This window comes from Mesoplodon bidens, assembly GCF_964165515.1.
Source record: "Mesoplodon bidens genome assembly, chromosome: 16".
Taxonomy (NCBI): Eukaryota; Metazoa; Chordata; class Mammalia; order Artiodactyla; family Ziphiidae; genus Mesoplodon; species Mesoplodon bidens.
This window is the reverse complement of record NC_138173.1, coordinates 7,243,916-7,270,127: the sequence shown is the minus strand read 5'-3', so window position 1 is coordinate 7,270,127 and position 26,212 is coordinate 7,243,916. Positions and strand designations below refer to the sequence as shown.

Below are 26,212 nucleotides of genomic sequence, written 5' to 3'. Positions count from 1 at the left end.
GAATGTTTTAAATACCAGTGATAATTTTTGAAAGAGTAAAGAGCTCCAGATACTTTATGTGCTTCGTAAAGATAGAGCAGGTTTGTGTGCCTGAAGCAAACTATTTTTTAATAATGCAGCACATATGAAAATGTTTTTAGAATGTGCTATTTCAAAAATTCAACTAATGTAAAATAATACACACTCTGGCAGAGGATAAGCTTCACAAATTACGTAAGTCGATTGGCCTTAGCTAAATTTTACACTTAACATTCCTTTTGTTTACTGTAATACGGTATATTCAAGAATTCATTACCTGGTATTCTTCTGGGAATTTTAATCAATTTGCCCCTTTCGGCAACTATAAATAAGATTTTAGTCATCCTGCAGGAAAAGAAATAGCTTTGTTCTCTTTCCTACATAACGTCAAACATCTGCACAGTTTAGTAATCCAAGGCAACTTGCCTCTTAGTATCTCTCAACAATTTTAATTCCTGTTCAATTGTCAAATCAGTACATGCTTTGGGACTCAACAGACTAAGTTGCTAAGTAGTAGCATATGGCACACTACTGCTCCTGTGATGTTGCTGCAGGCAAATAGCATGATTCTAAACTTGAAATGATTTTTATAGAAAGCCAGTGCTGGAATGGCTCCAGAAATGGAAGGACACTGTAAACATTAATGATATTCTTTTAGACAGTCCCAGAGGGCTCTCTGGCACTATCTACTACGTGAATTCTATACCTCTTAAGCTAGTGTATACAAATCCTTAAAATTTTTTACATATACTTTTGTAATTGATAGGCAGCTTTTACATCGAATATACCACCCTATAGTAAGCCTGACACGTGTGCAATAAAAACCCATGCATGACATTTCCACTTCTCCCGGCTTCGTCCTTAGAATATTGACTGTTTTCTCCTATAATAGCCCTAAGTGTGCTGGCCACTCAGTGCTGTAGACACCATTTAACTTCTTCTTACTCTGGGTAGCATTTGAACCATGCAATACAAGATTTCTTTGTGGGTGTCTGGACCCTGGCTAAGGGGGCCCATGTTGCTTGATACCTCATGAACTTGCAGCTTCCCTTCTGTATAGTTTGGGGGAAAATGTGCGTGGCTAATGGAAGGGAAGCCAGACATGAGGAGGGGCCACTGGCGATCCCACACTCCTTTGTCATTCTTAACGTGTCATGTTGGATTGACCAGCATGCCGAAGGACACAACAAGGAGGTGGAAGGGGATTGGGCGGCCCACCAGAGCTCTGCCCCTCCTCCGGAACAGCCCAGGCCCACTCGTGCTGGGGATCGATCCTTCTCTTCCCCTGAAAAACTCAAGCTCCTTTCTCCAGCCCTTACAATGCTAGTACCTTCTGTAATTCCTTATATGTGATTGATTGTGCTCAAGATATAAATGTTCATTTGAATTAAGTACGTCAAAGGAAACAGGAGTCCGGTTCTCTTGATAGGAACTTTCTATGGCACCAAGGTCATTTATCTATTTACTTATTTTTTCAGTTTTCTTTTCCTCATTCTTTTTCTTCTATGGAAGTTACAAAAATATCATTTTCCACGACTACCTATTCATTCCATGCTTTCCACCCACACTGGCAACATTCTTTACCAGTTCCGTGGACATAGGAACTCTTCACGTCTCACCTGTGTCTCAGTTCAGGAACTGTGTGGAAAAGATTGAGAAGGACTGTTTTTTTTTAATATGTGTGTTTGTGTGTGTGTGTGTATATGTGTGTGTATACACATACACACAAGAAATAATCACCTGATGGGGAAAATCAGAAGATTTTTCTGGTGTCAGATCATGGAGAAGATTTGGTTACTTGATTGAACCATGTTTTTTAATAAATCACTTCCTCCTTGACCTTGGCCTTGACTCCAATAAACCATTTCTTTCTGCTTGTTTTCCCTCTTTATTTCCTTGCTTCCTTCATTCCTTCTCCCCTTCTTCGTATTTTCCTTCCATCCTCCTTCCTCCCATGAACAGTTATCCTTTAAGCTTGAACTAATCTTTGTTGTTAATTCTGCGCATCATAGTAAACCCTAAGTATTACATGTCCTGACCTAAGATCCTGTTTTAGATTATTTTCAGGTTGTGATCAGCTTTCCCTGCTCCTTTTTTCTTCCTGCACTGGAATTGTCTCTCTTACCTGGTTCCTCACATTTCAAGATTAAAAATAGCTATGATAAAATAAAGCAATATTATTTTTTCCTGGAATCTTACAACTAAGCACCCAACGTGCATTTTGTACCATCCATCTTGAATGGAAAAGTTGAAGAGCACCATCTAGGGCAGGTCTCATGTGAGTTTCAGGTTTGATTTCTAACCTTCCTGGGCACCTGTCCCTAACAGCAGCTCAGACTCAACGTACCCATTCGTCAAACTGAAATTCATCACCTCCAGCCCACTCCCTCACCCCAAACTTCTTTTTTTCCTATATCGGCTATAGTCGTGAGAGTTAACACCACCCCCAGCCCCGTCACCCAAGACAGAAACTTGAAGAGTCTCCCTTACACTCTCAGGCCTGAGTTGATCCCAGGTGGTTCTGACTCTACTTCTCTGCATCGCTGCTGAATCTGTCTCGTCTTTTCCTTCTGTGTAATTACTGCCTGAGCTCTGGACCTCAAAGGTTCTCATTAACTCAGCTCATCTGACCTCATTTCCATCTTTCCTTCTCTCCTCTTGCTGTTGCTGAACGATCCATGTTCCTCCCTTCCTTACACATCTCTGTGCCTCTCCAGCATCTGGTTGGAGTTATCGAGGCACACATCTGCCCTGCTGTGGCACGTAGCCTGCCCGCCTGACTGTGGTAGGACTCGCCCTTCTTTCTCTCTGGATCTCCTGCGCTTAGATGATGCCCGACACATTGGAAGTGTGCAGCATTATTTTGTGTACATGTTTTAATCACCATAATTCTTTGAGTCTTCTACTTGCAATGGTTTTCAGCCCTCCTGTGCAGACATTTAGCAAATCTGGCCATGCCCATGCCATTCCAGGAGCACCCCTGCTCCTGGGTGTCAGCGCCTTGCACATTAGCAAAAGACACCAGCACTCCTGTCTCCTCAGAGAATTATTTCAAGTCCAAGACTCAGAGAACTAATGTGATAATAGACTAGATAATAACAGGCATTTATTCTTACAATAATATCGGATTGCTATTTGTCATATGCAATATAATGGCAGCAGAACCAATAGGACTTCCCAAGTTCTTTTTTTGTGCAGTGTTCTCTTAAATCTACTGTTAGAATTGTAATATTTTGAGGTTTGCAAACGTATTAATAGCTATATCTGTATTTTTAGTTCCATGTTTTCCTAATGAGAAAATTCTCAGGGTTAGATAGAATATAAACGAGGTATGACAACAGGGCCTGGAAAGTATAATATGTTTTAAGAGCACTTTTGAAAAAACATCCCTTGACTTAGGCCATAAAATTTCCATGATGGTGACATAAATTTGAACTATAAATTAGACCAATTTCTTTTAGATTGGTTCCTTTTGGCAGAAATTTCGGGAGTAAGGTCAGCTTGACTTTTTGACCATTCACCCAATAAAATAGCAAAGCTGCCAGGCTTTGAGTAATCTAGTTAGTCCAACAAAGTCTGACATCTTAACAAGCCCAAACTAGTTACTCAAACCAGTCTTCAGTGTAACGTTCAAACGATTACTCTGCGCAGTCCCGGAGGTATTCATTACAGACAAAATTGCTCTTTTGCCTTGCATACAAGCTGAGTTTTCATTGGGAAATGAAAGGATGCCTGGAAAAATAGGCCACCTAATTAAGTTAAACTACTCTAGCATTTGGCTTGACATCTTCATTACTCAAAATTAAAAAGATGCTTCACTCGAGCACACAAGTTACTATTGTTTATGTTGTTTTCCCCCTAAATTGGCTTCTTACATGGAAATCTGTTTTTCAGAATTATATCTTGAAATAGCTCACATATTTCATACAGTTTATAAAAATGTCTTAATAGCTGTATGGATACTGAATCCCGGCGCCAGCAAATACATATCTTAGGGCTCTTGATAGTCAAGCACACCTTAGTCTTTCTGCAGATTTTCTTGATCATTTACATTTTGGTATGGTTGAAAGTTAGATGATTTTTTACCCACCCAGTCTTTATTATTATTAGTTAGGTATCGACTCTGTAACCTATAAATGATCAGTTACATGAGAAACAGATTTCCTCAAAAAAATTTTAAGTAGACCGTAAAATCTAAACTGAAATTCATTTGTCCAGTAGAAGTGTTTTATATCAACTTCTCTAGCAGAGCTATTTTGGGAACATTTTAAAACACAAACACATGTAGAGCACACCATCTACTGATTGCCAGTTCCTACTCATTGACACTAATGAGGCTGCTGACAGGTTAAATGTTGTGTATCATATACATTTCCAAGCTGTGGGACTTGCGAATACAAGACTCATTTTTTATTTCAGAAAATGAATGTTTGTTGCTGAGTATGCTTGAGAATTTTATTATAATTGTCTAATAGTATGTTTTTTCAAGCATTAGGCAAATGCATTTCAGTGATAAAAATTATGAAACTATCTGTATGGAATAGCATGTGTGACAAAAACAGATTCTCCAAAAGCATCGAGCTTCATGTGAAGGATGGTTTGCTCAGTGGACAGCTGTCAAGGGACACCAAGACATTTAGGCACCAGCAAGAGGTGCTGTGACTCTAACACACAGCCTGACCAGTTATACAGTTGATTTTGATACGTTTTGAAAGCAGCCCTTTAGCTTGTTCAGAATCGTATTTTTTTGCAGATGTTTTTCTTTAGCACATGAGCAGTGATGAAAAACTAAATGATCCTTCCTGTTAAATTTTGCAATATATATATATATGTGTGTGTGTTAGATTTTTTTCTATCACTCATAATAAATCTGTCACTAAAGGATGTCTAAAAACTAGGTATGATATTCAAGTTAAGAATAGCAGTATGGTGAATGATGTCATCTGTCCACGCCAACTCTACTTCCAAGACATTTTAAGGTTGTTCCAAACAAACACTAAAATTTCATTATGCCAGTATGTCAAGTAGAAGCGATTTCACCCATTTTTAGTATAAGAACACTGAGGCTTAGAAAAGCTGTTTTTCCACCCACCCCTATATCTTCTGAGACCACCTTCTTCATATCCTCACCTGCCACCCAAACACCTTTAAAAAAGTGTCAAGTTTCCCTTTGCAGTTTCAGTTCCTTGGTTTTGGAGCAGACTTAGCTGGACTTCCCAGAAACACAAAGAGTTTCAGTTTCATCTTTATCCCATATTTTCTTTCTTTCTCCTGTGTTTTTTCTGATCTATGTTACTTTGCAGTTTGGACATAAAAATTTCTAACTATAATCCTAATGATTTGAGAGTAATTGGTGGCTGTCTTGGGAAATGCTGTCCATACATTCCTTCCTCTTTGTAAGTTATGATCATTGATCCTGTTGCAAGCAAAGTCAAACAAGTGACTTCTTGGTTTTGGCATCAGATTTTTCAAATAGAACAGCCTGGTCTGAAACTCACGAGGTTCTCTGAGCGTCATGATTTGAGACCAGTAATGAAGCCTTCCTTGGATGTGACTGGGCCTCCTAGCATTTCAGGAGAAGTCCTGCATTCAAGGATAGCTAAGCCCATTGTGAGTAGTTATTTTCTGAACTCACACACCAGAGTGGCCATGGAGGAGGGGGAGCTGGGGGCGGGGATAGAGCAGGGCCAGTGCCCTGTACGGAAGTTGCCTTCAGGGAAGCCTGAACTCACCTGTACTGTGAGCACCGAGCTGTTTATTTCTTATGCTCTGACTTCAGTTAAATGTCTTGCTTGCCAAGACGATGATAAGTTTTAGTAGGAAGCTTCTGCTTGGCTGGAAGTTTAGGTTAGCACTCCCCCACCTCCATGGTAAAGGATGAAGTCGATCCACAATAATAACAGCTGTCAGTTGGCAGCTACCTGTCTGGAAGGAACTAAGCAAAGGCCTTGCATGCATTATCTCATTTAATCCTTACAACAATTCTTGGAGGATGAAAATGATAGAGGGACTGGTGAAACATCAAAAAGATAGTACATATCCCAGCTAAGTTTCTGGCCCGGAAAGGCCTAATGCCCAAGTCAGACTCCATCCATGGGCAGCAAGGCCTCACTGTATTTTAGAACTTTAAGGTCAAAATGTTGATGTGCTAACCTCAGTCCTTGTTAGTATTCAGATAACTGCATGTGTTACCGTGTGTGGGAAGACTCTGAAAAACAGCAGGTTGAACCAAATGATATTTGACCATCTCTTCCCCACCAAAGCAGCAATTTCATATTTGTTCAAACACACAAATAAGCTGCGCGGAGGTGAGGTGTTTATTTGCAGTCCCTGGCTTCTTTTATCCACAACGGTGATTCCTTCTTTCCCCTCTTTTCCAGCCTTTTCCAAACCTTTGCCTCCATGGCCGTCCTCTTTTCCTCTGGATTTTCATTGCTTTTCTTGTCTGGGTCCAGGACTCTTCCCCTTCTGGTCGCTTTTCCTTTTCTCCACCGAAAGATAAAGTATAGGAGGTCTTTCCATCACAGACGTCGCACCGCTTCCGCTGCTTTCTCAGGGATCCTGCTCCTGGGAAACCGGAGGAGGAGGAATTCTATCTTTTTTAAACTAAGGAAATTATCTCCGATTGTTCATCTTTTTTTTTTCCTCGCCCCTGTCTTCAGCTCCGCTTCAGCATAAGCTTTCTTGGTAGTGAAGACTGTAGGAAGCGAGATGGTCCTCAGATACCTAGGGATCCAACTGCCGTTGCTTCCTGGTAAAAGATCCAAACAGTAGGAATTGCCTGTCAGAGTGTGATGATCTTTCCTTTCTCTGGCCCTCTTGATTGAGGGAGGAGCCAGACCAAGAGCAGAGGCCATCTGTTTAGCTCCTCTGCTAATCTGGCTTTTTCATGAAGAATGTGGGTTTACATATGCAACATTTACTGATTTCTGTACAACGGGAAAAAATGAAAAGAATGGCCATAAACACATACAGTGTGTATTTTAAAGTTTACATAAAAATATGTACATATAAAAATAGGCCAACACTGAATGCTTAATTCCATGCTGGCTGCCTATATATGATTTAGCAAAAAGAATCTGACCATAAGCAAAAATCAATTTAGCACAGGTTTCTTAAAAAAGAAAATTTTATTAAAGCGCAAAGGCCGTACATGCTTTAAAATAGTATATTAAAACCCAAATGCATTGGGCTTCCCTGGTGGCGCAGTGGTTAAGAATCTGCCTGCCAATGCAGGGGACACGGGTTCGAGCCCTGGTCCAGGAAGATCCCACATGCCGCGGAGCGGCTGGGCCCGTGAGCCATGGCTGCTGAGCCTGCGCGTCCAGAGCCTGTGCTCCACAACGGGAGAGGCCACAACAGTGAGAGGCCCGCGTACCGCAAAAAAAAAAAAGAAATACCCTAAATGTTTGGTAATAAGAAACTGGAATAAATTACAGAACATGCACACAATGATATAATATGTAGTCATTTAAACAAAATGTAATAGATGATATTTATTGACATGAAAAATATTCACATCCTTTTAAGTGACCAGGTTAAATTATATGATGGTATAAGAATATAGCTTACATTTATTGATAGCTCTTATGAGCTAGTATATTACTCAAATTTAAATAATTTGTAATAATAATTTGTAATAATAATGTAATTTGTAATAATAATAATAATGTAAATCATTATCTCATTTATCTCAGTGAATCCTGATATACCCTTAATGAATTGAATACTGTTATCAACCCTACTTTACAGATTTGGGAACTAAGGTTTAGAAGAATTAAGTAACTACACCTGCTAAGAGATGAGATGAGATTTGCATAGAGCATTTCTAGCTCCAAAATCAGAGCTTTATGATTAACTTTTGTTATTAAAAACAAAACAAAAGCCCAGAACAAGATAGCAAATATGGACTGAAAAGATTCTTGAAAGAATGCACATGTTTTAATAGTGTAGGTTTGTGGGTTTTTTTTCCTGAGTGGTTGAATTTGAGTGATTTTTTTTCATGTATATTTTCTTCTTTTTCTCTCACTAACATGGATTATTTATAAAATAAACCCCCCAAAAATTGTAGAACTGAATCTCAGAACTCAGTGTGAGAACTGAAGACATCTGGAAAACTATAAAAGATGGACTGCATTTGTACATAAAATCTATGCTAAGCAATGAAATTTTAAATGTTTTAATTATCCCCTTTAAACACTGAATGCAGAATGATGACCTATTACCAGAACATCCTTGGGCCCCCACTAGGGTTTCAGAAGTAGCTTCCCCACTTTAATATGCTCTCCCTGGTCATCGTCCATGTGTGGTTTTGGGTTGTGCTGGGGGGTAAGGAGGGGCCACATTATTTGTTTCCCAGAAACTTCTTTTTAAGAGTGGCCCTAGCAGCAGTCATGGCACACAGAAGAGTTCTGGACTTCCCTGCCCTGCCCACCCCTATCTGAGAGTGCTCGGCCCACTGCCCTAACACCCACAGATCCTCCAAGCTTCAGCCTGTTAACCCCATCTCAAGGTCAGAGCTCTCCCAAACCCAGCCCCAGTGTCAGATATTCTCTGGGGCGGCCTCAAGCTAACCCTGTTTTCTGGTCTCATTGAGGCTTTGCACCCTGGTTCTTAATAATCCAGTAAAAACAAGTCCCAACAGAGGCTCGCATGGGGCTCAGTACCCCAAAGTTTCTTTTGATCAGTGGGCTCAATCTTGCCCTTGAAGTTTTCTTAGATATTGAAGACCTGACCTCCCTGTTGAACCTCCTTGCTGCACTGTCTGGACTCGCTCATTTGCCAGTTTTATGGTCTTCCCTTCATCAGCTACCGCATCTCAGCAGAAGTGTCTGATCTTCAGGTCCTGTTATCGGGGTAAATCTGCTTATAACAACCTCCGTATCCCCCATCATCCCAGCTTCAAATAATTCCTCTTTCATTTACACTCAAGTATCACTTAGTTTGACAATTGAACATGCTGTTTATTGGAAGCCTAAGTTTTTATATCTCTTCTAATTTACTAATTTACTTCCTTGTAGTTCTTTGTATCTCAAATCATACTTTGTGGGATGCCTTACACACAGTAGGTACACAACAAATGCTTCTATGACAAATGAAGCTCTCATTGCCTTTTACTTAATAAGGTTACAAAAACTAATGAGCACAAATAAAATAAATGTGGTACGTTCTACCCAAAATGCATTTTGATAACTGTTGCTTGAAAAATTAGTACATTGTGTGTTTTAAAATGAAGATGATTTATTGCTATTGTCTAACATGTAAAGAAAGACAAAAAAATTGTTTGCAGGATCATTGGCTTGAGCACATCAGTGGCACTATTGGACAGTTCTTGCTGAGTGTTAAGATGATTTATGTAACAGACCGAAGCTTTCCACAGTAATACATTATAGTTTCAAGCTATCAACCCTTGTTCATGCAGAGACAAAAGAATCTGAAAAATACCTACTTCTGAAGGTCTTCTCAAAAGAAATTGGAGATAATGTTGATGCTATTTAAACTCTTTCTAGGGAAATCACCATTACATTCAATATCAACTTCTGAAAACATACAGAGGAAGTTTATTATTTTTCTAATGAACCCAATTTACTTTGCTTTTCATTCAGTTATTTAAATTATGCAACAAGAATTTTCAGTAATACAAGATGAAACATGTTTAAACATGGGCATTTTTCTGTCCTGAGCTTTCAGAAATTATGTTATAGATTAAAAATTAAGGCATTTCATATAAATTTGATGGCAGTGATATTTATCTTTCAGATAAAGATCTATATGAGAAACGTATTTTACAGTGTTATAACCATAGCCATATTTTTAGTGTGTGCATGATTGCATGAAGCCATCACATAATTTTAAAGATATCTACAAGATGATATCTTTTGAATTCTTCTGAGTTATGGGACCTCTTGTCACCAAAGATTGAATACTCTGTATAATGATTGCAATATGTGGACGAAAGCCCACAAATACAAGGCCCTTCTGGTGGAGAAACTAGATTTTTAGAAGAGAAGAAAAGACAAAGTCCAGTAGAGATTTCACATTATTTGTTCCCAGTCAGCATATATTAACACTCTATCTAAACAGTACAAAAACATAAATTCTCTGTAGTCAAAAGAAAAATCAGCCTAATTAACATCCTACCTCCAGATGTTATAATGTAGAATAAGAATAAAAAATAAGAACAGGCTGTGGTGAAAGGAAGTGTGGATTGCAGAAGGAGAAAGTAATGTAAACAGGATACCCAGGCCATGGAATATGTAAAGCAAAATGATGAAAAAGAAATGTGAGCATGTCATTAAACAGGCAGGGGAATGAGATCTTCCAGAAATCAGGTGAGACGTTTTCCTTCCTTTTTCACTGAACTGGGGATGCTGGGGGTGGTTGGACATGGGGAAGGACAATGGCTTTAGTCAAGAGGCTAGAAAGGTTCCCAAAAGATCTAATCAAAACAGATCGGAAGGATCTTCTGTTACTTTCCTAACCCAACTCTTGATTCTTGTCTCAAAAACAAACCATCTGATGAGCAATTTGACAGCAGTCTCCCAGGGAATATAGTTTTCCTTCGGACACAAGACAGTATGTTAGAAAGTATAGCTTTTGTTGCCAACTTAGACACTGAAATTCTGCTTCACACATTCATTAGCCTTTTACCTGGGTCAGTAGGATGGAACTGTCAGGAACCGATCAGCCTGGGTGCCGGCCTGCAGCAGAGTTCTCTGAAGAATCAGAGTTGTGACCCTCGGCACATGAGGTCCTTACTGTCTGAGCTCTTCAGCATCTTCGCCTATTCACCATTTCCCACTATCTTTTTATTCTTTAATTTCAAAATTGCAATTTAAACCCATTAAAATAAAAACAAATGCTATTTATGGGGAGCCATTAAATGAATACATTATGTATGAATAGGGCTACACTTTGCTTCAATATGAGGTCTGATCAATGGCAAATATACTGAAATTCCTTTATTACGATGTCTAAATCCTCTCCTATTTGGTCTATAATTGTTTTCTCAGACATGACCCAATCCATGGCATATAGAAACACATTTAACAATAACCATAGCTATGACAAAGCTGCCATTTATCAAGAACTTTCTATGTGGCAGACATATATTATTAGGCTTTTTACCTATCTTATGTTTTTGTTTTCATGCTCATAAGAGCCCCATGAAGCAGGTTTTGAAACTGAGGCTCAAAGGAGAAACCTGTCCCAGAACCCACACTAATAAATGCTTCAGAGAGCCTGCAACAGCCCTGTCTGCTGGACTCCAGAGTCTCCAGTCTTTCCAGCATGTTCCGTGGCCTTCTCATCAGTCACTGAGGAAGCATTATCAGTACACGCTCAACCAGTCCAAGACCTGTCGCCTCATCAGGAAAGATGTGGCACTTTGTAAGCTAAATATGCAAATGCCAGTGGTAAGGTTTCAAGAAAATGACTTGAAATAGTCACTGGATCTATTATTTAGAACCATAAAAATAGTCTCTTGAGGATGATAATATTTTGAAATTACTACTTTAATGCTTCCAACAGTCCCCTTATGGCCTCTGAGAAGTTCATATATAGTCCAGCGTTAGCCAAGCCTCGTGAAAGCACAGCCCATTCTACCCACGTATCATGACTCTTGGCTTCTGCTCCCTGGACACACAGGGACTCCCAGAGCCTCCCACTCTAGGATAGAGCCGTATCCCAGCACCAGCAACAGAAGGAGAGTCTCCTGTGTCTAGGACCAGTGAGTAACTTAGGATCACGGAGAATCTGGTTGAGTAACAGTAATATAATTCTGAGGTCTTTGACTCATTTAGGTCATGCAGACTAGCTATGGTTTAGAGCAAATCACTCTGCATGCTGCTTTGTTTCCAGTTTACCTTTCACTGTCACCACTTTTTCAAGTTACCATTGACTTTTATCATTTCTTGGGGAAGAGACGGCTGCTGAGAAGATTCTGATCTCTAGATTGGGAGGGGTAAAAGGCACTATAAAGGCTGATAAGGAAGATGATGCCACCTTGAACGTGCATACCTGCTCTTCTCCAGCATTGTAGCCTGGAACCTAGCCCCCCAGATTCTCAGAAGCCATGGATTGACTCCTTGGTGGTCTCTAACTCAGGCTAAAAAATGCAGCCCAGCGTCTCATCGGGATATGCAAGGTCCTAGGAAGGATCAAATGATCTTTGGTCTCAGTAGAATTGGAGAATGAAAGTTTTTTTAATACCTGGCCTCACTGAGACTTGAAGGAGGAAAATAAGCCTGAATCAGAAAAGGACCCTGAATCAGGAGAAAGTGCAAGGAATGATTTTCACTGAAGCTTCTCTGACTACCCAGTCCCTGGTCTCATCACCAATGTCCCTGTTTCTGTGCTCAGAGCACCCTCTCATGCCCTCTCTGTCCACTTGTCTAGCGAGGTCCTTGCTGGTAGCCATCCCAAGGGATCCTGATGTGGAACCAAGGCTTCCGCCGGGTCCTTAGCTAGCTGCAGTAGGGATTAGGTTCCAACAACTTCTGAGAGCCAGGGGGCCCCAAACTCGCCCTTAGGAATCCTCTGGGACTTGCTGTGTTGCCACGGGATGGTGAGTGCAAACCACTTCAGGGGGACAGATCAACAGCCAGAGAGGGACACTAAACTGCCCTACCCATCCTTTCTCAGGCTGCTTCAGCCTTTACGTCTTCAACAGGATACAGTACTTTTGGCTTCCCAGCATGCTGAGCAATCAGCGTTCCATACCATGCTGTCACCTAGCCAGTGCATTCTTGGGAATACAGGATATTTATTCAAGCCCATGGCATACGAGTGGTATAGTCATAAACTTCATGCCTTTGAAGTGTCATCTTCACATTCGTTCATTTCTTGTATGCATTCATTCAGTGATTCATTTTTTAATTCATTCAACAAACATTGAACGCTGATTGTAACCAGGCAGCTTCATGGGGAATGAGGGAAAATACTGAATCATATGCGATTGTTACATCAGCCCCAAAACTGCAAATTGCCTCTTAATATATAACTTACTGTGGTTAAGTCAAACTTACTAGGTTTTAAGAAATCAAAATAAAGATGTCATGCCATGGAAGTCAATGTTGAAGAATTAGCTAATTCATTTCCAAATTGAAAAAATAATTAGTAATTAGTCTGGCATTGCAGTTTTTGTGAGTCCTGTGACATTCTGACATTTATACAATTACCATGATACTTTTATATGGCATCGATTACATTGTAATAGGCACCTGGCAAATAACCATCTCATGACTTCTAATGTGAAGAATAGAAACTACTAAGTAACCTTTTGTTAAAATTCTTGATCCACATAATTACCCATTACCAGTTAAGTTGTGAAATCTGTGGTTTTGGTATGTAAGTGCACGGATTAAATAACATTAATGTGTAATTACATGAAAATAAACCATGTAGCTTAGTTAAATTGCAGTACAATTGTTATCACTGTACGTAAAGTGATACCAATTAAACCTTCCTTTAAAACACCGCAAATTAAGATTTAACTACTGGAGAAATTCTAGAATGTAAAGTTATAGTACACCATAGGTAGACTACCCCTGGGTATTTTCAGAGGTTTAATGTCCTTTATAAAGTTAAAAACATCTTTTTCCTTTATGACTGGATTAATTGTATCTTATTCAGGAAGGTTTCAAACAGATGTCAATTAACTTCTTCAAAGATATGTATCAACAAGTTCATCCTTTGAAATGTTGACAGAAACAAATTATGAATACTTGTGCTCTTATGGGGTAAATATTTGATTTTAATGGGATGGGCATTGGGATGGAATTTGGGAAGAGGAAAAACCTGATACTAATGCTAATACTAATTTTTAAATTGTGAAATTGTATTGATCAAAAACAGTTGAGTATTGGCAACTTTGTATCATTCAACTTAATAAAATAATAGCAATTAAAGTAGTTATGGAAGTGTTAGAAATAAAAACGCCTTCCTCCTTCATATATCCATCCCTCAAATGTACTGAGTTGATTGCTTACCAGCTAAGTGAAAGTTGTTTAACTTCAAACACTCAATTTTCTGTTCAGGAAAACAGGGTAATAATAGCTACACAAAGGATTATTGTAAGGGCTAAATGAAGACAGCATAGTCAAAGGACTCAATACAGCGCTTTCTACGAAGCCAGCATTAATAAGTGTGCTTCCTCTCCCTCCCACCCCCCACCAGTTTGCGTCTTTTATGCTTCTTATGCGAATACTTGTACCAAGGGCTGATGGTCTGGGTCTACAGATTAAAGGTCTAAATTATATTAGGCAAGTGAGAATTTAATCAAACTTGCTGTTTCGACACAGGGCACTAGTATATTTTTCAGACAAGACGTAGATACTGTAAACAGGAAAATTTGATAACTTCTGATTGAACTTTTAGTGCTGGTGATTTTTTCTTTTAACAGAACTTTAGATACTTAAGAAAAATTATCTGCAGAGATGAATTAAATCTCGCCTTCATACGCCCCCAGTCTGTAACCCACAGTGCCTCTACGCGACCACGTCTCAGTGCCAGATGTTCCAAGTAGCTCTTCATTTAATCGTGTCTCCTGACAAAGCCTAAACAAATATATCAAAACTTGTACAACATTTAGCAAGTGCAACTTGAAGGTTTTCTTTCTGTTAGACAAATAGACGGCATCTGGAAAAAAATAACCCCAGGCACTTGGAAGCAGGAGCATGAAGCTGATTGGCTGAACACCCTATGAATACGCTACACTCCTTTCTTTGGCTCCTACCCTCTGCCTGCTCATTTCCAATCTCGCACACTCCAGCAGGCGTGCCGCTGCCAGACAAGCGAGTCCTTGCTACCCCTGTGCTCAGACACTAGGAAGACTCGCGTACTTTGAAAGATAGGCTTGAAAGAGTTATCTGGACCCGCTCTGTTTCCTTCGTATTACGGCACCTGCTCTCTAAAGACTGCCAAGTATTGCTGTGTTTTGATATGAATTGGTAACAATATTTTATTATTCAGTGCCTCCTTATATGTTCCATGTTTACCACATTCCATTTGTAAGCAGGAGCGTCCTCACACACTCCTGCCTGCCTTCTTTGCTCCCTCCCTTCCTGTTTTATCTAAAAGCTCCTTTCTAAAAGAAAAAGCCCCACGTATGTTGTTATTTATTTTACTGATTGGCTTTTATTCCTAAATTAGTATTATAATGATATTTGTGTAATTTTGTCTTTCAAAATTGGCCGAACTGCATGTAAATGATTACAAAATTATTTACTGTCTTCTACGGGTAGATCAAATAAATGTGAATAGTCAGAAATCAAGAAAGCCATCTTCATTTTTATTTTGTTGGCATAATCCTCATGATAAAAATAGCTTATAATGGCATTATCTTCATATATGACACTTTCTCTGAAGGCACACTTATGCAACATGGTTAAGCTACTGCTTTACCAAATTTTTTTTGTCAGTTGTGAGCATGTAGCTCTTCAAAACCCAGAAGCAATTGCCTCAGAACTTCTGGAATTCATTTTATTACATCTCATGATCTGAGCAGTAGGGAGCCCTATGAAACATGTTTGATCAAATATTAATTTTATAAATTGCCTTTCCTTCCCCACAATTCCCATGAAAAAAGGTATTCAGCTAGATTAAAACTCTGGAGCATTTTAATGGGACCTTTGAAATCTGTTTGAGTTCAGCTTCTTGGAACAATAAAACTGCTTAATGGCGGTACTCTTTATCCGAGAAGTGGCTGTGCCTTCGAGGCAGTTTTCTTCCATGCGTGATAGAGAAATTGCAGCAGGATAATCTGAGTGTTTGCAGTGTCTTTGCCAAATCCTTAATGATGCTTGTAATAATATCTGGAAGGGTCATGTGTGTTTGTTCACCATGATGAAAAGAAGGGGATGATAATTTGTATCAATATCACCGTTGTCTTTTCAGTCCTACCCTGGTCCAAGCCTGGAAAGTGAAGACTTCAACATTCCACCCATCACTCCTCCTTCCCTCCCCGACCACTCGCTGGTGCACCTGAACGAGGTCGAACCCGGTTACCACGCTCTGTGTCACCCAATGAACCATAATGGCCTGCTCCCGTTTCATCCACAAAACATGGACCTACCTGAAATCACCGTCTCCAACATGCTGGGACAGGACGGAGCGCTGCTTCCCAACTCCATTTCTGTGGTAAGGGTCTGCTGACTGATTGGTGGCGGGGGGGAGCGGGGGACACAGCGAGGACAAGGTCGAAATTAACACGAGAAGCTTTCAATCATCGTAGCGTGGCTTTCTGAAACTAGAATCGTTTTTAGCTATGAAATCCTAAATCCATAAATCCTGTAAAATCCTAAAGCAATTTTCCATTTTACATTTAAGTCAAGGCAAAATCAATTAATTACATGTTTGATCACTCATATTTATAACCCAAAGTCCTAAATACTATTTGACACTGAATGTGTGGTCATATGGTCAAAATGTCTTGCTAGCTTTTAGATAAAAAGTTACCATAAAGGTGCCGCATCTCATCTAGTGCAGGATTCTTCACCACAAGCGAGATCCCCACTTCTTTTAGGAACTGCTGTGAAAGTTGGTTGCTCCCCTATTTTCCGCTCTCAAATTCCACCAATTTATATAGTAGGAAAGCAAGAAAACAATTTTCATCTTTATTTTGAAGGTATAATTTGGGTGATCAAAATTTATCTCTACTAAAGTGTTTCTGTCTCTTGGACTTTGTTTGTCACTTTGAATCTTCTAATGTTCTACACTTCTCAAATTTAGTGAGACTACGTATCACCCAGAAGACTAGCAAAAATTGAATGCCCAGCCCCTACCCAGGAAGTCCAAGAGTCTGTATTTTTAACAAGTATCCCATGCTTGAGAAATACTGACACCATAAAATCTTTCCGTCTGATTTTTATGTCATCTAAAACCTTAATAATTTCTCTGTCTATATCTCAAGGAGTAGAGAATATTGTCAGTAGTATATGGCCAAGGGCAGAGCTTTCTACCATGTAATGAAACTCTACCTCAGGTTAACAGTGACTTCTAATGAGCGTTCTTTGGTTTGCGTCGTTCAATCACTTAACAGTCCAACCACCTCTGTTGTCATTTTTATAAGCCAGTGAACAGTTCTGTCATTTTCACAATGAACAAATCGAATAACTTGCTCATCTTATGTTGTTTCTGATAGGAAAGCGTTTCATGTTATCACTTACCTAAATCATTTGGTGATATATCTCTAACTTTAGTGACTTCACAAGAAGGTTTTTCTGTTTATCATGAACATAAAGAGGGGAGAAAGGAGAGTGGAAAGAGATCCCGTAGTCGTTTTGGGGGAATGGAGCCCTGAGCCTAATGTCACAGGCCATGGTAGGGTATAGAATTCTCCTCAGAACTGGCAGCTAGCTGGGTGGACAAGAGGGGAGGACTTGTTCCCAGCACCAGCAGGAGCAAAAAACTCAACACCGTTGTCCCGGTTTTTAGATGATACTCCACCTGTATAGATTTATCCTAAGAGTATTAACCGTGACTTCATAAAATGGAAGATGGATTTTTTAGAAAACATGCTAAATGTGTAAATCTGATTAATGTTGTACTTCAAAGTAGTGACCTTGAAAAATCACGTGCCTATTCCTCTTTGGGGCTAAGCCTTCAGACCCAGTTCATGAGCCAGTAAGGCGTCCACGTCACGCTTTATAGGCTTCCCTGTTCACTGAGAAGGAGAGGAAGGACGAACACAGCACATAAAGTACCAGTTTTGTCCTCTCTGCTTCTTCCTCACGTGCTAATAAAGTTGGGCCACAGGAGGATAATGAGATGCTCAGTTATATAGTTTTAGTCTCAAAACCCTTTTTCTTTTATGTAATTTGCCTTCTTAGCATTCCAGGACCCTCCCAGTTCGCCATTCACTCTGTGTGAGATGCTTGTGCAACCTCAGTATACATGCACCTGGAATTTTCCCAGTTTTGCCGCCCTTGCTACGTCACTCCACCCTCAGATGATGTGCTTGGGACTGGATCTAGTCGCAGCTGTGTAGCACCGCTTTCTAGGCCCTTCCTCTACTCTGCTTCCCTCTTCCCTTGTCAGGAGCCTCTGCTCATCCTAATTCTTTAGGCTCCTTTCCACCCAACCCACTGTCAGAAACCGGACTTCAGTATTTTCCCATCAACATGGTATTTCCCTTGGAACTTTTCACACTTTACAAGGCAGAGGGTCCCTGTTCAGCCTAAACTAAGCGAGTGAAGCTCTAATTTGCCATTCCAGTTCTTGGCAAGGTGAGTCTATTTGGGTTTTTCATAGGATGGGGAGACTTCCCAGTACCTCCAAACCATATTCTGAGGTGGACATCTAGTTTGCCTCTCACAGTACTGGTCCTAGCATTTTATGCTGTAAGTAAAAAAGCTGCTCCAACAAATTAAGTTTTGGCGAGACTTTGGATAGGCTTTAGCACTGTCCAATAGAACTCTCTGTGATGATGGCGTTTCTGTTATGCATGCTGTCCAGTAGCAATAGTCATTGCCTATTGAACACTTTAAATGTGGCTAGCATGACTGGAAGACTGATTTTTATTTTATTGTATTTTAATTACACTTAAGGTAGCAACATGTACCTAGTGGCTACTATCCTGGACAGCATAGGTCCAGTTAATTATGTTGATTTAACATTAAATCTACAGGAAACCCATTTTTTAAGCCAGTGTGGTCTTGAAGAAAGTAGATTTGGAGACGAAATTTGTTTTAAGAGTCGTTTTTCAAGGCTTGGATCTCTGACTGGATTGCAAGAGCCAGAGTTTGATAATACTGCAAAGTTGCAATAGAAATCTAATAAAGTTGGAAAGGCCGACTTTACTGGAGTCTACTAATTCCTTTGAGAAACAAGGGGCATCTCCAATCTTATTTTGAGCTATCATGTGTTTAGAATGCCACTCATCAGTGTGTACATTTTAAATGCCTTCTGTGCTCTAAATATTTGAAAGGGCTCAAATGATTGATAAAATATGGTCACTGTCCTTGAGGAGCTTGTAAACTACAGAAAAAAACGTAACTAAGTATGAAACAGTTTGAGTGAAACATCAAGCAGTTAGAGACAGGAGAAGGGCTAAACACAATTTTACTGGCCGTGAACCCAGTAGGAATCCTGGTTGGAAGAGATTATAGTCATCTGGTTTGGGCAGTTTATAAAACTTAGTGGAAAAGGTAGGTAGGACGGCAGTCAGGTCTTGAAAGATGGTTTCGCTTTAGACAAACAGAAAGGAAAGAAAAGGCATCTAGGAGAGAGAGCATTTGAAAAGCAGGCTGGATATTTTAAGTTAGGAGATTTTTGACAAAAGGTTTCAAAAGTCACTAAGGACTGTGGGCTTGATATGATGGAGTCTAAGAAACCACTGGCAGTTTTCATTCGAGGCAAAAGCATTATGAAAGCAGTGTCGTAGGAAAATCCTGGCATCTCTCTGGAGGGATCGCAGTGGCAGGAAACTGGAGTTGTGTGGGGTCTGAGGAGCCCTCTGTTGCTGTAAGTCGGGCAAGGAGTGTGGAGACGCGCAGGGTGGTGACAGTGAGAACAGAAGTGCGAGCTCTTAAGGTGTTTGCACATCATTCCCAAATCAGTGAATCTGAAGAGGAACAACCCTTCATATTGCCATATTTTATAGTTAAAAAGGGCTAAGGATTATTTCCTTTGAAGTAACCTTAGGTCTATAAGATACTTTTCTCATGTGTCTTTGTAAAAACTGACTAAAACTCTTTCCCGGCGACTTTGCTCGTGTATAATGTGATCACAAAATTTAACCAGATGATTGATTGGTTTATCAGTTGTTGACATATATATATATATATATTTTTTTTTTTAATAAATTTATTTATTTTTTATTTATTTATTACTTCTGACTGCATTGGGTCTTCCTTGCTGCGCACAGGCTTTCTCTAGTTGAGGCGAGCAGGGGCTACTCTTCGTTGCGGTGCGGTGGCTTCTCTTGTTGCGGAGCACGGGCTCTAGGCGTGCGGGCTTCAGTAGCTGTGGTGCGTGGGCTCAGTAGTTGTGACTCGCGGGCTCTAGAGCGCAGGCTCAGTAGTGGGGTGCGTGGGCTTAGTTGCTCCGTGGCATGTGGGATCTTCCCGGACCAGGGCTCGAGCCCATGTCCCCTGCATTGACAGGCGGATTCTTAACCACTGAGCCACCAGGGAGGCCCCTATATTTATGACATATGTATGAAATGGAATAGTGCACAATTTAGGTTATCAGTGTTCATATAGACGAGGAAATAATGGCTACAGAAACAGGAAGTAAAAGCTTCCCACCTAGAAATGACAGGGCTCTTTCTGATAACTCCTTTCAAGGTCACCTACAGTTTGGGAACAACTCATAAAAGCTGACACTTGTGGATTCTAAATAATGAACTTGCTGTAGATTTTAAAATCTTGTAAGTATAAGCCACCCTAGGTAGATTTATGTATAGGATCAACTGTCATCAATTTTATCTTCCAGAAGCTCTTCAATGTTATTAAAGCTGAGACTTCTGCTGTTAGTAGGGTGCTCAGATCTTTGTGTTAGTATTTTCACATGATGGAATTTTAGAATCTGAATGGATCAAATAGGTGAAAATATTTTAATTCTCATTTATATATTGTATATATTTTAGAGGTTATTGTAATGTTTAACATACATGCATTATTATGTGTTATATATGTTGCTGTTTTGTATAATATATAATCTTTCCTGAAATTTTATTTTAAATTTAAATTTTCTTATATCTGCCTGTTTCTTATCCCCACTGGCAACATAAGTGATACAGTTTTACTGATTATAAGCATTACCAACAAATTTCTAATATATTAGATGTAAAATTATTTAGTCTGTAATTAGAAATCAATATCTGAGTATTTTTATCCCAATATTACAAATGAAAAATGGAGATTCAGGGTACTTAAGAGACTTGCTCAGTGGCTCAACCAGTGAATACCCCAGCTTCCTTACCTGAAAAACAAGGATAATGATCGTCCTTACCTCATGGAGTGAAATGAATATTTAAGAATTGCTTAGACCATTGGTTGGCACATAGGAAGCATTATTATATGTTTGCTAAATAAAATATGAAAAGCAAGACTGTATATGTATAACTCTTTTGGAGAACTTAAAATGCACGAGAGAAGATTTTCCAAAAGAGTTATTTATACTTAAACCCTTAATCTTCTTCACATCTGTCCAAAAAAAAAAAAAAAGGGCAATAAGCCTGCTAGTCACCAAAGAAGTCTTTACCTTCTACTGAGTGTTCTTACACATCATTCTGATTAAAACTGACATCTTTGGACCACAACTACCGCAGTTCAAATCCTGGCACAGACCTATACCAGCTGCATGACGTTGAGCAACTTACATAACCTTTTTGTGCCTCAGTTTCCTTACCTATAAAATAGATATAATAAGACACTTAATCCCATACTGTTGTAGCATTAACGTAGTTAATATCTGTAAAGTAGTGCCTGTCACACAGTAGGTGCTAGATATATTCAGTGGGTATCCCTTTCTGATAAAAAGGTCACCAGGGTAGAAAATCTAGATTGCCTTCTGAAACTTGCCATAAACATATACAGGGGTGAAACATACATAGGGTGACAGCTGTTCCTTCCCAAGTTTCCCACCACTTCCTTTTTGTATATTCTTGCCTGTGCCATTTTATGTGTTAGTAGTCAGTCAGGACTCCTGCAAAAAGTAAGATTTCTGGCACTTGAAAAAAGATTCCATTGTCTTAAAGTCCATATTTTCCAAGACCAGGCTATAAAACAGTGTAGAATTTCTATTAGTATATACTGTTGAACAAGTACCAACTAGTTCTGATTCTCTAGGTCCAAGTTAAACAGCCACTCATGACCCAATATGCAAGAGTTCCGTTTTTCTCAAAATTCCTGAGTTATTTTGATAGTGGATAATTGACCGCCTGTGCTTTTCCAAGAGTGGAATCTGGTTAGAAGAGCACTGGAATGAGAGTCTGGAAGGCCAGGCCCTGCCTGGAATAAGTTTATTAACCATGGACAATTCGCTGCACCCTGTCTGTAACCAGTGGGGTTGGACTAGATCAGGCGGAGCCAGGGGAAGCCAGGAATCAGCCAGAGCCGTGTTGCACTTATTCATCTCACTTGTTCACATTTCTTGTAAAAATTCCCTTGAACATAGGATTCTGCCCCCAAAGAAGACGGAAAACCACAAGACTAGTTGATCTCTGAGGTCCTTTCCAGGGTTGGCATTTTCCTATGATTCATTCTCTATCGACCACACAACTATGATCCAGAGTCACGACTCACTCAACTTGTCACTTTAGTTACTTAGTCATTTTTCCCACCATCACTTGGACTAGATTCTCAGTGTTTTACCTGTCCCCCCACCCCAAAACCTAATCGGTTATTAAGATACTTGAACCTATTGGACAGAACATTTCTTTTGAGTGGAAAATATTATTCTGCCATTAAGAAGAAAGTGATGTTATTTTCATGTTGTTAAAAAGAAACTACAGAGCTATTTTGGGAGAAGGGTAAAATAAGAAAATGTTCATATTAAGTATTCATGGTTTAAGAAAAATCTTTTGATTCGTACAAACTGAAATCAAGAGCCTCTCCTTTTTCTCTCCACCCTGGCACATTCACTGCTGGGTTTCACCATGGACTGGTAAAAGGCAAAATGCAACCTTGTATAAAGTCATCGAAGGCTCCTGCCTGGCCGATATATGTGGTGATCGCTTGTTCTTTGTGCAGGCAACAGAAGCTCTTTCATACAAAGAAAAACCGTGCAAAGTTTTAGAATGGCCTCACAGAAAGGATTCATTTAGAACCTGGGCTTTTTGTAGAGTGTGGTTCCTAATGACACAGTATAGAAAATTTACAATGAAAAATGCAACAAAGGAGATTTCAGTTTCTTTGAATGCTTCAAGTTTCCAGTTCTGGAGTTTAAAATGGAAAAAGATGTTAAAAGGCAATAAAATTGGGGGGTTTATTTCCCGAATGCCTTAGTTTTTCCAGGCAACAAAAGCAAGCATAATGTATATACTCAGATTTATTGTCATTTGAAGCTTTCAGTCATGGCACACTTTGCATTCAAAGGCCACTGTACAACTGTTTTGACAACCATCGCTTCGGTAGGTACTGCGCAGGACACATGGAACTGAAGCAGGAGTATTTCTCTGGGTCTGTAGGGAGTGCTGTACATCAAGGAAGTCAGATGTATTAGAGCAGCATGAATTGCTAATGTGTCGCCATGATGGAAAGGACCACTAGCATATTGAATAATGTAGCTTTCAAAGCCAGGCAGAAAATGTGATTACACACAATTTGATTGCTGTTTTTAAAATAAATATTTTCAAAATCTGGAGATATCTTATTTCATGTAATGCATAAAGTATGTAACAGTGGACTAGAGCTAAGTATCTTTTGGGACACGAAGGAGCTGATGATGTCAGCCCCATTCAGATATGAAATAATAGAAGCATTAGCTTAAAATGGAATGGATGTCACCCTGGTTTGTTTCTTTCTTTAAAAAATAGGACGAGAAAAGCAATAAAAAGAAATGATTTTGCCCACTTTGACAGAAGAAAAAAGATGAAGAATAATTATTTAGAATTATACCATAATTCATTAAATGTTTAGCAGTTACAGCCATTTTTTTTCACAAATTATCCTTTTTTGAATATTGCAGCACATGAGAGCAATGTATTAAACCACTGTAATACTGTGAAAAAATGGGCTGGTTTTTTGTTCTTATTTTTTACCATATATAATAAAAGTGTGTGGTTTTTTTTTTTTTTTAATGTCAGATTCCTAATAAGGCCAAAAATAAGCGGTGGTGGTGGTTAGTTGTTAAGCTCTACTTAAGCCCTTTCTTTGCTCAAAACAGACTACTTTGAATGTAGTATTGATAAGTAGTTCAGTGGACTCAGTATGCTAATGGTTTGGGACTATCTTTTAGTGCTATAATAAAATATTGTTTCAAACTAGAGCTCTCCTTAATAGTGTTCAGGAAAGGAGTCAATTTAAAAATAACACTTTTCCTTTCTTATGCCAAGTACAAAAACTCAAGATTCACTTGGTATATAGGGCTTGCTGTGCTTTTTCTTCACCCCTAGTGTTCATGTGGATCAGTGCCTCACCCATGCGCGGAAGAAATCAAAAAGCTATAAGACCAGTTATACAATATACTGTAAGCAAACTCGGGGAGTTATTCAATCCAGTCTCTTCATTCCAGACAGAAGTAAACCTAAACCAGCTAAGATACATGGTTTTCGGTCTAAGAGCCAAGACTCCACAACTTTCCTTGGTAGTCTGTTTGTGTTTAATTAACCTTGTAATGTTAAGTTAAATTGCAGTAAGAGATTTAGATTCCTTCCAGGAAGTTCCTTATTAAAGTTAAACTAAAGTATCTTACTGCACTTTCACTCTGCTGTGTCTGCTTCAGACACCTGAATGCCTGAAGAACAGTTGATTTCAAGTATGTTGACATTATTAAGTCAGTCCTGCAGTTGTGTTTTACTGGCCCAAATAACCCCAATTCCTTTCACCTTTCCTCAGAGGTCATATTTTTCAACTTTTACATCAAATTAACTTTTTTTTTTTTTTAATTTGTGATTTTAAGGACTGCCGACCACAAGGGGAGGCAGACGTCCAGACGCTGCCGGAGGTTGCAGATTAATTTCTGAATGTTTCACGTACTTCTCTGTCCCCACATGGCCATTTTATGGTAGCCTCTTCAATAGCATCATCGATTGCTGACATATTTGATTTTTGAAACATCGATCACTCCCACAGCATGTGTCCCTTACTGTATTGGTATCTAGCCAGCAATTCCCCATCTTGTTTCTGTGTAACTCATTTCTCATCCTAAAGGCAAACATCTGGGAAGGACATCATGGTGTTACTCTTCAAGGCATCTTTTCTTCTGGCTGGGTATCCGTTATTTAAATAGCGCTTGGCAAACAAAGAGAGGGAAGAAAAATATAGCTATGCACTACTAATTGTCCTTGGACAAATAGGTTCTAAGTAGGCCCATAAGCAAGACTCCCCAGGTCCTGGCAATGAAGTTTCAGTCACTAGCTGCACCCTCCAGTTGTTAATAAAATATTTTCCGAAGTGTTGAGGGGGAACTGGGGAGAAGCAAGCCAGAGCCTAGAGGAAAAAGAGGTGGGAGTGAGAAGAATAAACAGCAAGTGAGAACGGAAGCCTGTTAGGAGAGAAATCGTGTACCTGAAGGCTCCGTGGGATGTGCGCTTCCTGCGTGCGGCCCTCCCGCCCAGCGCTGTCCGCGTCTCCTCCTAGTTTCGGTCCGAGGAGTGTTCCACCCTCACCCCTCTACCCTAAGGAAGAATGACAGCGCTTCCTGGATCAAGCCTGGACTGTACATCAGGCCCTGAGCTGAGCGCGGCACGCGTGTCCTTCCGGCTCTCGCCTTCCCTCCCCGGCCCTTCGCTTAGCGCTCAGGCCGTGCCCCACACCCCACACCCCACACCCCACCCCCGGCGGAGGGGAAAAGTTATACTGCCTCTCCCTCTGCCTGGCAAGCTCTTGGCAGAAAAGAGGACCTAGACACCCTGAGAGCTCCCTTGGTTTCACTGTCCAGACTTCCATGTGGCAATCATTAATAACGATATTGTAAGTAGTGCTCGGCTCATAGTAGGACCTCGATAACTATTTCTGATCCAATAAATGAACTCCTTTGTCCCCAGTGGAACCCTTAAAAATTTCCCCAGACAAGTACAGGATCATTATTGCTTTTTTTTTTTTTTTTTGCTGACACTTCTAAGTTGTGTAGTCTTCTAAAATAATACAAATATTCCAGCTTTTTAAAAAGTGTAATATCATGTGTTGTGGAGTCTTAATGCACCGAGACTGCTATAATACTTTCAATTTAGCTAAATGAATTTGAGCCCTAAACTTAAATCTATTTTGTAGTCTTAACACTTAATCAACTCACTACTAATCATTCCTAACCCATACCACTATTAAATTGATATATTTGATAATTAATTATAATGTATAGTTGATCTTTTTTAGATGAACAGTTTCATTTTCTGAGTAGAGCTATTTTTATGGAGAAAAATTATCAGCAAAATTACAAGACATCTAAAGGAACATATTTCCGCCTAGTCCCCCAAAATCTTGGGGGCAGAAGGAACAATGTGGAGAATTAATGTTTGTTAAAGATTGGCTCATAGGACCAGTGTTGATTTTTTGCTTTAATCACAAAATGATTCAATCTTTGTCTTGCT

At 39.6% G+C, this 26,212-nt stretch overlaps 1 protein-coding gene across 2 annotated transcripts in view; it reads left to right on the top strand.

Moving 5' to 3' along the window:
* Nucleotides 1-26,212, top strand: part of TOX (thymocyte selection associated high mobility group box) — a 297,838-nt gene that overhangs the window by 146,107 nt on the left and 125,519 nt on the right. For both annotated transcript variants that reach the window (XM_081258280.1, XM_081258279.1), the window contains one exon: nt 15,913-16,155. In XM_081258280.1, coding sequence (XP_081114406.1) covers nt 15,913-16,155 — 243 coding nt within the window. The remainder of the gene's footprint in view (nt 1-15,912; nt 16,156-26,212) is intronic.